This window comes from Octopus bimaculoides, chromosome 24 (assembly GCF_001194135.2).
Source record: "Octopus bimaculoides isolate UCB-OBI-ISO-001 chromosome 24, ASM119413v2, whole genome shotgun sequence".
Classification (NCBI taxonomy): domain Eukaryota; kingdom Metazoa; phylum Mollusca; class Cephalopoda; order Octopoda; family Octopodidae; genus Octopus; species Octopus bimaculoides.
The window spans coordinates 15,756,220-15,769,320 of record NC_069004.1 but is presented as its reverse complement, the minus strand read 5'-3'; the positions used below and the strand labels follow the sequence as shown (position 1 = coordinate 15,769,320).

Genomic DNA, 13,101 nt, shown 5'->3' with positions numbered 1-13,101 from the left:
TATATATATATATATATATATATATATATATATATGTATGTATGTATATATTCAAAAAAGGATAAAAATCTTTTACAAGAATTTTATCAGGAAGCCAGTGTGTAAAAATTCATAAGGGAAATTTCTATTCCCAAGAATATGATTATGCGTTTATATAAGGGCATTACTACAGAATAATGCCACACACTAGACTTCCCAAATAAACACATTTAGTACCGAATGCGCGCATTCGGTACTAAATGTGTTTATTTGGGAAGTCTAATGTGTGGAATTATTCTGTAGTAATGCCCTTATATCGGTACTAAATGTATTTATTTGGGAAGTCTAGTGTGTGGCATTATTCTGTAGTAATGCCCTTATATAAATATGTATGTATATATATATTTCACTTGTTAAGGCTATCTCTACAGGTTTTCTATAGAAATTATAACCAGTACTGATTTTGTTATGATATTTCATATCTGAGATGCCTGATGTAAACAACAATAAGATCAAAGATGAAAAATGGTTAATGGGTGTATATGCCATATTTCAGGAGTTTTTGCTCCTGCATCAACACCCATCCAACCCATTAATCATTTACAAACACATTGCTTAGATAGCCACAAGTCATTAATATGTACACACTTGCTTCCAGAAATGTGTTAAATATGTAAAATTGGTATATCCAAAAATGTTACACCACTACATTTAGCAGCTATCTAAGCAATGTGTTTGTGGATGATTACTGGGTTGAATAGGTGCTGACGAAGGAGCAAAAACTCCCCAAAAATGGTATATATATATATATAACCATAACCCACTTTTCATCTTCGATCTCATTGTTATTTGCATCAGGCATCTCGGATACAAAACACTATAAGAAAATCAGCAATGGCTATAATTTCTATAGAAAATCCATAGAGATAATCTTAACAAGTGATGTAATAGCACTGCTAACACAGTAGAACACAATATTAACTTCTAAAAAAGTTTAATATACTTTGTAGTATATTATGGTTGCATAATTAAATACAGTGTCTCTGCAGGTCATTAATATATATAACCAATTGCCGTGCTTGATTGCTAAATCCATAAGATTTTTATTCTCTCTCTGTTTATTTTCTCTTATTCCTTTATGCTGAAGAGCATTGGCTTGAAACATAGAAAACTTTCTCACTTTCCTGAACATCAAACTGCTTGTTGTTCATATACCAGTTTTCATCTTTTGTTTTTCTGTAAATTTCAACTATATATATATATATATATATATATATATATATATATATATATGCATATAGGAAGGGCACCAGTGCATCCAGCCATATAAATCATGCCAGAACAGACAATGGAGCCTGGTGTGGCCTCACCAGGTCTGGTCAACCTGTCCAACCCATCCCAGCATGGAAAATGGATGCTAAATGACGATTATGATGATGATGGTATATATGTGTGTGTATTTTGAAATACATATTTCTTATATGTTTATGTGGTGTTTTTCCATATATACAGGGTGTCCCAAAATTAAGGCAACCAAATAAATCAATAAATGTGATAAGGTATTATGAAAATTATATATCATTATAAAAGCTGAGTTTGTCTTCTGAAGAAGGAATTTTTATATTTCGAAATATTATATCAGACTATGGATGATTAAATTATAACAGTTATTATAATCCATTGCTATTATTATAATGCTTTGTTGTGCCATTCAAAACACATTATTATTATTATTTATTATTTTTTACAAACAATATACAATGCTTCAAGTGAACTACAATACTCTCCTATATATATATGCATGTTAATTGTTAACAAGGGAAAAATACACACATCTATTTATATATATATATATATATATATATATATATATATATATATATATATATATATATATATATATACACACATACACACAAAAAGGGAAAAAAAAATAGACAGAAAGGGCATATAAACAGCAATTGTGTTCATGGGCATGGAAAATTCAAAGAATAAGAATGTCCTGATAATGTGTGGTGTATCTAAGATGAGAGTGGAGAGGTAGATGAGAAGGACTGCGCATATAAGGAAAGACACATCATGCTAAATATTAAGTTGAGACTTTAAATGAGAAGGTGGACAGGAAATTGGTTAAAAGCTACTTTTCATATATTCAACTAATCAAACACACACATAGACAGACAGACAGAAAGACATTAAACCCAACCGATAGACAAAACTATATTCTAAATATATAAATGAAAACAGACATTATACATACCAATAAATATATGCATATGTGGATGGTTTAACTGAATTGCAAGAAAAACAGGTCAACTAATTTTACCCTTCTTATACATTTGCTTGAGAAGAGTTGATCAAAGTTTACTTGAACTACAAAAAACATCAAACTTACCATTGTCGGCATTCATCATGGTAATATGTAGGCTGGTTAACTCTCCAACTGTGACCTGGGGTACGTTGGTCACATCAAAAAACTGGGAGTTCACAACCACAGCTAAAAATACAGAACAAAGCAAAATATAAATTTCTCACAAGAAACACACATCTTAAAGGGAGTACACAATGAGAATGTTGATTTCCCTGAATGGAATTAACAGCTTATGTAAAGTGAGGTGACTACAACCAAGAATCAAAATAGATCTGTTACCTTACTAGCAGCTTAGACTTTTATCTTTTACTTGTTTCAGTCATTAGGCTGCAGCCATGCTGGGCCACTGCCTTGAAAACTTTTTAGTTGAACAAATTGACCCCAGTACTTATTTTTTTTGAAAGCCTGATACTTATTATATCAATCTCTTTTGCCAAACAGCTAAGTTACGGGAACATAAACACACCAACACTAGTTGTCAAGTGGTGGTGGGGGACAAACATAGACACAAAAACACACATGAATATATATGATAGCAGTTTCCATCTACCAAATCCACACACAAAATTTTGGTCAGCCCAAGGCTATAGTAGAAGAAATTAGCCTAAGTTACCACAGAGTAGAACTGAACCCAGAACCATGTGGTTAGGAAGCAAACTTCTTACCACACAGCTGCTTAACAAATATTAAAAAAAACCCATAGTTGTCAGTCAGAAATGAATATGGTCTGGTAGTAAGTAAGATCCTTTTACTACTTGTTTTAGGAGTCATGAGAAGACATAGACATCTTCTTGGCCACCCATCACATTAATCAGAGAAACATTGAGGATGTGACATCTGGAGAGGAAAGGGGATTCACCAGCATTCAGCAAGTACTCATTTTTAGCTGAGTAAACTGGAATAATATGAAAAGTGTCAAATCCACAACCTAATGATCATGAGCCTAATATTAATACACTTTACATGAACGAGTTTTTCTTTCAGAGGTGCAACAATTTAGAGTAACAGAAAATGAGATTACAAGATATTCTGCAAGTGGCATCAAGATGAACAGTGTTACAACTGGAAATCAGATCTCAATAAAGAAGTTGATCAAGATGAAAGTATAGGAGTCTAAAACATAAGAACCAAATAATGGAAGTAATACAGAGTTAGGGAAAGGCCAGGCATTGATGGAGCAGACATATGATCAAAGATGATGGCCTCATCTTCTTCTTTTTGTTAGACATATGCACAAGCATGGTTGTGTGGTAAGAAGCTTGATTCCTAACCACATGGTTCTGGATTCAGTCCCACTGCAAGTGTCTTCTACTATAGCCTCAGGCCAACCAAAGCCTTGTTTGGTAGATAGAAACTGAAAGAAGCCTGTTGTATATGTGTATATATGTGTCTAAATGTGTATGTCTTTGTGTCTCTGTTTGTCTCCCACTGCTGCTTTATAGCCAGTGTTGGTGTGTTTACATTTCCGTAACCTAACGGTTCAGCAAAGTAGATCGATAGAATAAGTACCAGGCTGAGAAAAAAGTACAGGAGTCAATTCATTCGACTAAAAATTCTTTTAAGTGGTGTCCCAGCATGGCTACAGTCTAATGAGGGAAATAAGTAAGAAATAAAAGATACTGTATCTTGGTTTTTACTTTTAGCAGACCGAGTAACCACAAAGATGCTTTCCTGCTGGCTTCATTTCAAGTTGTTGCTACTGTTTAGTCCCACGACATACATTAGCCAACATGTCGCTTTTTTTATAAGACAGTTGAGTGTAATGTGAGAGAAATTTAGCTTCTAATTCTAATAGGCTAAACGTCTACATAGAAGCCTCCAGCTTAGCGTGAGAAAGTGACATTGACCAATATGTGTAATACATGCAGCAACTGCACAAAATGGACATCTTGGTTATCATTGTTTAGCTCCGAGCTAGCTTAGTCAAAAACGACCTAAGGCTAAAACCTAAGGTCAAAGACATGCCAGCTGTGACTGACCTGTCATTTTAGAGAAATGTAGGACTATATTATTTAAAGTGTTCCGAACTCTATGATTTGAGGGTGGTTTGGCTGCTACTTCTGTTAGGTTAAGTGACCGTGATTGATAGTGGTAGTAGTTATGATTGATCATTGTAGTGGTGGTAGTGATAATGATTTCTCAAACTATGTATCATATAGAAATACAGAAAAAAGTGAACGAGAAAGAAAGAGAGAGAGAGAGAGTACTTACTCCATTTGATAGGACTGAGCTTCATCAAGTTCATCTGTGATGTGCCCCACACTATGTTATCAAGAGAGACTTTTCCAGTAGCACTCACAGCTGGCTGGGTACAACAGTTAAGGTACATCCATATGTCACAAATATATTATAGCACCAGAAAAATATGCCATGGTATTGCCCCATTATCAATTAACCTAACCCCTTGTGTTTTTATACATACATATTAAAAACCCTGTTTCAAATCATGCTTTAATGACTGATTTTGGGGACCAGATATCAGAAACCTAGAATGTCATTTTAATACATTGCTTCAGGTGTAATTTATTTTTCTTCTGCTCTGTTGTCAGTCCATTCACATCATGGATGATCTATAAGAAATAGAAATTGACCCCAGTACACTGACTGGTGTTTTATTGACCCCAGAATGATAAAAGACAAAGCTGACCTTGACAAGATTTAAATCCAGAATGGAAAGGGTCATGATTAAATAATCTCTGGGCATTTTGTTCAATATTGTAACAATTTTGATAATCCATCCTTGTCAGAAGGAATAGGTATCAGATCATCTGGGAAAGTTAGCTGAGACAGATTAACATTCTATTCAGAGTAATACTTTAATCTGTTAAACCCTATGAACCTGGAGCAAAACAGTGATCTTAATGGTTAGGCATTTGAAACATGGTTTAAAGTAGAGATTTTTAATTTGGATACTATAGCAAGGTGCTAGGGGTTTCACAATAGGATACTAAGCATGTTATTAGCGATTGCACTGCAAAAGATGAAAAATACAACATAAAAACAAGGTAAAATTAAACAGAGTTAGTATTAGTTTGATGCTCAAGAAATGAGAAAAAAAGGAAGGAAATATTTTTAATGTTTCAAGTATACATTTTTTTTCTGAAAGATAGGATAGAGATGGTGTGAAACTAGAGAACATTAAAAACACTTCCTTCTTTTTCCCCATTTCCCGAGTGCCAAACTTATACCAGCTCTGTACTTATTTTTTATTTCGTCTTTGTGTTGCATTTTTCATCCTTTACATACTATAACTACAGTCCATGTTAACTCTACAAAGCAGTGCTACCATAATTAACTATAACAATCATTGCTACCATGATTAACTACAACAAAAGTGATATCATAATTATAACAATTAGTGATAGCATAATTAACTATAGCAATCAAAGCTACCTTAATTGAAAATAACAATCAGTGCTAACTATAACAATTAATGATACCATAATTATAACAACTAGCAGTACCAAGGGAATTTCCATAACCATCTCCCCACTCAGGAATGATATGTCAAAAATTTCCTTCATAATCCTTTGAGGAAATCTTTATTCTCTTTAGTGATCTTTTTTCTTCTAAACTGTTTTCATATTCTGGCAAAAATATTCTTGCCCATTATCATCGTTCATATTTTGCTTTCTTTTTTGATTAACAATTCTCATGTTTGTCCTATTAGCTTCAGCTTCATCATCAGTTGTGTGACACCTTCTGGATCCATTTCTTGAATTTATTTCATTCCTTCTCTCATCATTCCCGATTCTCTTCTCTTTATTCTTCTTAATTCTTATTTCTTCTCTTTGCACTTTCTCCAATCCTTCCCAGTATCTTTTCTGACTCTCTCAATTCAATTCTCACCGTCATGTTCTATGATCATTGACTACCATAACACAGTTTAAGTAACAAAAAAATTTAAGAAGCACTTAATATTATATAGTTGGTAACACCCATAGCCAAGATATACTATTACACATCTTTTATGAAGAAAGTTAATATGGAGGTTATTAATATATAGATAAGAGGACAAATGTTCAGTTTCCACAAGAATAACTTGTTCTAAGACATGTATTAAATCATCAGATTTAATACATGAGAGAGAGAGAAGGTCAAACAAATGTTACTGGTACATGCACACATACGCACATGAATGTGAGTGACATGTGCATATATACAGATAGGACTACAACTGAAAAGTGTGTGTGTGTGTTTATATTTGTGCTCTTTCACAGTCTCAAGCCACACTTGTCATGTCTGTCAAAAATTGCCTGCCCACTTCACATCTTCAAAGACATATGAAATAAGAAATTCCTTACTTGAAAAATAGGTAAGGGTTAGTGACAGTAAGGACATCTGGCTGTAAAACAAGGTTTCAATAATATATTCATGTAACCTATTCTTATATAGAAAGACAGATGTAAAACAAATGAATTATATATCTTGAGATTCAAAAAATTATCATTAGTCAATGAGCTAATATAGCTTTTTCTTCTCTGGATAATTATTTTTCATAAAATATTTGATATTCACTGCATTATATTAACACTAACTTAACTTATTTTTCAAGTGGCTGGCATCTTTGAATAATTAATCTGAATTTATCTTTAAATATGCTCTTTTTCCATATCTGCTTCTGTATGATACTGTAAATCTACTAAATGATTCTCTTATTACTAGAGTGACAAGTACAGAGAAATCTATGTTTTGCTAAAGAGTTTTAAAAAGATTTAAACATGTTCAGAGTTGTCCCCTATGTTTGCTGGAATGAATGATAATAATAACAGTACCTTCCCCCACTATGTACATATATGTCTAATTAGATATTTAATGCTCTCATTATATTAAATATCAACTTAGCTATTATTTTTTCCTGTCAATGGCCCCTCAAAGTAAATATCCTCAATGATTTATTTTTTAAATATAGATTATTAGTGCCTGAGGGAGCTAATATGTTCACTGAAAAAATTAGAGTGCTCAGAGTGAGCCCTGCCAGATAACATGAAAAGCATGGAATGATTCTTACATTCCTTACTGATGATCTAATGACACCAAGTTCCAGAATACAATAACAGACAAGACAGCTTATGTGAGAATTCAGCATTCAACTATACTGGAGCTGATAACGTTCACTTCTACAGACTCAACACCTCAGATTTACAGACAGTCTAGAGAAGAATGGAGGATTCTGTAATATTCATGCCTTTGCTAATGACATTGATGTGATTGAAAACACCCATCTCCAGACTCCATTAGAACCCATCAATACCTGCAACAGATCCAATACATCAAAACACCCATCCACTCCCATACAAGCCAATGAAGGAGATTCTATGTGGTTACTCAAATTGCTAAAAATAACAACTAAAGCAATTCACATCAAACCTTACTCTCTTTAAGAATGACACATTGAATAATTGGGCTTGTTGTGAGTAGATCACAGGTCTTCTGATTTATAACTGACTTGGGGATAAACAATAAACAAATCCCCTCCCTGCTTATTATCATCTAGTGAGCCATAGCCATCAAGGACTACTGACACCTTTCACTGCAAGGTTTTAGTCTGTGAGGTGCCATTAAACAAACAGATGCAACTAATTTTCAGTTGAGTGAATTGAATCATTATGAAATGAGGTTCCTTGCCCAAGAACACTGTGCTGCCTGGTCTGAGAGCCAAGAGTCAAGCTTGACCATTAGATTGCTTGCCCTTACGTTTCATTAATATACTAATTGACATTCATGCTCTACAGCAGACCTGCCCCCCTCCCCCTACACAGACTGCACTCTCAGTTCTCTTCTTCAAGGATACAATTGACCACCTAATGTCAATACAATTGAAAATGTACATTTTCCATACATCGACAGGTTCAATAACCACAGGACACACAACATCACATGTAGTAGCTTTCTTCACCACACACTGGTCATCCTGTTCAGGTAAGTGACATCTTGTGAATGGAATGCCTATTCTGCAAGAATTATCATACAACAGAGTAAAATATCATTATCATCATCATAATTGCTATTTTAACAATATTAAAATAGATATTATCATCATATAAACGTGTAAAGAAGTGAGGCAGGTGATCAAAATGACTACAGTATACTACTGGAACTTATTTTACATCAATTCTGGAAGGAGGAAAGATAGAAGTTAACCTAAATGAGTACATATAGCAGTAGACTGGCATAATCATATCATATCACAGTATTTTGGTTATGGCTCTTAACATTCAGAATGTAAATCCTGCTGAGGTTAACTTTAGCATTTCATCTATCCAGGATCACTGAAATAAAGTAGCAATCTGGTGTCAATTAAAGGTTTCTATAAGCAGTAGTTCTTAACTTTGGCAGCATTACCCATTGGCGGTGTTTGTGAGCTCACAAGGTGGAAGCAAATGTCAAGGAGAATGTTATGGGGGTGCTGAGTATTCTTGGAAATAGAATATCTAAACCAAGCACAATAATTTTTATTGCAAATAGATTTCAAAAAATTCTTTATCCGTTAGAATTACAATACAAGTGGGACATTGTGTTATCAGTGATCAGAAATGCAACTGATGATCTTCCAAGGTCCAATGTTTACAGTTTGCTTCTTTTCCATCTGAATTTGTAAACATAACTTTGCTAATGAATATTATTAATAAAAATTGAAGGAAAACAAGCAAATGTTTTAATTTACCATTTGAACATTAATTTTCAACTCTTTTGTAAATACTTTTTTTTTTATGTATTATAAACATTCATCATTAATAAATTATTTATTTTATATAATTAAATACAAAATTATTCATTGTCATTTGTTTTCAGTTACTACCAATTTTAACCCATGGAAATGAATAAGTTGCTTGCTTGCTGCTGTTTCAGGCTCTTGCTTGATAAGGCTGGGGTCATCCTGGGTTAGTGGTCCCAGAGACATCATCATGCGTAGAGCCAACCATGTCCACCAGTGCTCTCCATTGCTAGAAGTCACATTCCAGCCCCTCTGCATCCTCCAAGGTGATGTGGAGCCTCTGAAGATCATCCCCTATTACATCCAGCTATCTGGTGTGGAGCCTGCCATAAGGCCTCTTCCAGCTCATAGCTGCTGCGTCAAATGAGAGTAAAGCCCTGGTAGGATGATCAAGTGGGTGACAGAGGACATGTCCATACCAGCGCAAGCAATGGATAGCTATGAGGTGGGTGACTGCAGGCTGATGTGTGTGTGCATGCAGTTCTTTGTTGGAAGTGTGATGTTATCATCTGATGTTCACAGAGCTCTCTCATCAAAGCCATCGATCCTCTTAGCCAGGATCTTTGAGAGGGGTCACATTTCTGCTCCATGACTAATCAAAACAGAAAATGCCAGCAATATCCAATCATATGAATGTTTGTAAAACACAATTCAGTAAAAAGTGGTGCTGGGCTACAAAAGGTTGAGTCTTACCAGATGTGAATGAGATTTATAAGACTATCACCAGATCGGGTTTGAATTTTGAATGTAAAGAGACATAACACTACAAGTCATTTTGAACATTACTCTACATATTCTGCTACTCCAATAACATTGCTAGTATTAGATATTCTTTTGATTTATATTTCAAGCTGCACTGCACATCAGCTGTTCTTGGATGGTACAAGTAACAGATTTTCTATGAGAAGAGTTTGCCATTACTTTCCACAGTCCTCTATTTCTGGAAGTAAGGAAGTCACCATCACCCATGGCCCTACTCAAGATGCAATATAGCTGATTCTGTGCGTGTGTGTGTGAGAGAGGGAGAGAGAGGGAGAGAGAGAGAGAGAGAGAGAGAGAGAGAGAGAGAGAGAGAGAGAGAGAGAGAGAGAGAGAGAGAGAAAGAGAAAGAGAATACTTGACTGGTACTTTACTTATGGACTCCAAAAGGATGAAAAGCAAAGTTGATCTGGGTTTGGTTTGAGCTCTGACCTCAGAGAACCAAAACATATACAGCAAGGTATTCCATCTGACATTCTAATGACTGTACAAATTTTGCTATCTTTACTATATAATAATAACATTATTATATATTAAGGACATTACAATAAACATTGTTACATATTAATGACATAATAAACATTATTAGATATTAATGGCAATTATAATAAATATTATTACTGCTATGATTTAAGAAATATTTACCTTTATCATGTTTAATTAATATTAACAAGTGGAAGTTTACAATTAATGATTTGAAAATTTTGAATTGATAAAATTAGTCTTGAACTCAAATGTCACCAGGTTCAACTGATATGATTTACGGTTTGCTTTAATAAGTATAAGGCCTCAGAGTCGGTAGGGGAGGGGGAAATAGAAGAACATTAGAGTATGTGATATTCATGCCTTTTTCAAACGTTCCAACAATATAAAAACTGCATGAAAGATAAAGTTGACCTGGAGAGATTTGAACTCAGAATGTGGATGGTTGAAACTATTATGTATATCATACCTTCTGCACTGTGAAGGCTCAATAATAATGTGTCCACCATCAGTGTACTGTACCTCAGTTTGATGGCCTGACTGATTCAGTAAGTCAAATAATAGGAAGCAACGGTCATAACTAAAAGACAAACAGAAATATACATGTGAATCTCTACATACAAATGTGTATAGACATATGAACTTATGTGTGTGTGAGTGTGTATAAACTCATGAACCTGTGCACATGTGTGTGTGTGTGTGTGTGTGTGTGTGTGTGTGTGTGTGTGCATATGTGAGTCTATACAGATATATGAATTTTTGTGTATATGTGCTTTGTTGTAAGGCACAAATAAAGGTTGCTCTTACCTTGAGTTGCAATTGGTGACAATCCCTCCAAGTGCCAGGTCTTGGGAAATCAGTAGGACCACACAGTTGTGTCCATATGTAAGCTCTCCCCAACCTCTGACCAGAAAGGACTACTACTCTACGATTGCTCCCAGCATACATCCTTTGCTCACAACGGATCCGTAAGAAAGAGGTTGTTTTGAATTCACTGCTTCTTGATGTGACGTCATTTCCTCTTTCTTCCAGTCCCTTTTTGACGTCACTTTTCTTCTCACTTTCAGTCACTCATTCTTCCTCTACATCTCTACATACACATATGATATTACATAGATATATGAACTTGTACTTGTGTGCATATGTGTGTGTATATATAGATGAATTTGTATGTGTGTGAGTTTATAAAGATATATGAACTTGTGTTTGTGTGGAAGAGGGAGTGTGTGCATGTGCATATATAAGATAAGATACAAACTAAAAAGGATACTTTAACCTAACCACAAACAACCTTGCTAGTATCAGAGTACCATAAAGTACACCAAGTCCACACAGTAAGACAAGGTTGAGTGTTTTTCTGTGTTGCTGGGTCTCACATGATGTGGAATGTTATGAGTAACAAGATGTGGAATGTGTCCAACCAATGGCACAAAGAAAAGGGGGTATAAAAAGGTGATGATATACATGCAGATATTCATAAACATATGCGGAGAGAGAGAGAGAGAGAAAGAGAGAGAGAGAGAGAGTGTGTGTGTGTATGTGTATGCACACACATTCATGCATGTGCACAACATTTAACATTTAATCGTTTTAGGTATTAACAGTAGCATTTAGAGGTAAAAATGAGAAATAGACTCACTGACAAGACCCAAACCACAAATATCTCACTTGCTGGAGTACACAACATAGAACCTGCCAATCCTTTTATCTAAAATTTCTCAAATATATTTTTACTGCTGTACATCAATAACCTACTAGCTGCCACCTCCAATAATGTCCACTAACATGCATTCTTTGCTAACCATCTGCACCTGCATGTCATCCACCTGCAACCTAGATATCTCACACCAAACCTGCATTGAGACAATAAACAGAGACCTCAAAAGACATTCTCTCATAGGGCCATGCTAATTTTGTTTCCTTCAATAACACAAAGATAGAATAATCATGCATATCAAAAAGTAACAGCGTACCTCAGTCACCCTATGAATATGAACATAATACAACTTGAACCTTAAGATCACAACAAATACCTTTACTGAAGGTATCTCATAATGAAAGTACACCTTCAATATAGTGAAAACTGCATCACTAAAACTGGTCTTCTGCTACAGAATCAGAAAATTCTTCAGCCCCACCAACAACTATTAACGCTCTTCAAATTTCAGATGACATTCAAAATGAAATGCAGCTCCAATATCTAGGAAGATTGTGGTACTGCTGCATACAAAGACAACCTAGATGGTATTCAAAGAACAATTGCTTACACATTCCAGCCTCTTGACTACACACATCCTGCCTTATCTACTATAACTATGTGGCTTCTGCTCCTCAGGGATGACTAGTATTGTGCCATTTTAATTTATGTACTCCAGCCTTACGCATCTCTCCCCCTTTCATCAACTATATTGAGCTCATTACCCACTCTTTTAAGCATGCAATAACAACTGTTCCCAGACAGTCTTTCCCATGTTAAGTTTTGGAATTCCACTCCTGCTTAGATTTTTCCTGCAACCATAAACTTATTTAAGAGGGACACTGACTGTATTGATCTTACTAGTCTCAGAGAGCCTGTAAATACCCTCTGAGACTAGCACTTTTCTCTAAATCAAACCAGTGAAAGAAAAAAAAGGGTCACACAAAATATTATGAGAGAGAGAGAGAAAGAAAAAATGAGAGAGAGAGAGAAAGAGAAAATGAGAGAGAGAGAGAGAGAGAGAGTGAAAATGAGAAAGAGAGAGAGAGAGAGAGAAAGAGAAAATGAGAGAGAGAAAGAGAAAATGAGAGAGAG

General features: G+C 34.9%; 1 protein-coding gene across 1 annotated transcript in view; it reads right to left on the bottom strand.

The window, feature by feature from the left end:
• LOC106882859 (trafficking protein particle complex subunit 9) overlaps window positions 1-13,101 on the bottom strand; it is a 96,233-nt gene that overhangs the window by 4,443 nt on the left and 78,689 nt on the right. The window contains exons 19-22 of the mRNA XM_014933664.2: window positions 10,780-10,890; window positions 8,145-8,304; window positions 4,562-4,655; window positions 2,375-2,476 (exon numbers count right to left, since the gene is read on the bottom strand). Coding sequence (XP_014789150.1) covers window positions 2,375-2,476; window positions 4,562-4,655; window positions 8,145-8,304; window positions 10,780-10,890 — 467 coding nt within the window. The remainder of the gene's footprint in view (window positions 1-2,374; window positions 2,477-4,561; window positions 4,656-8,144; window positions 8,305-10,779; window positions 10,891-13,101) is intronic.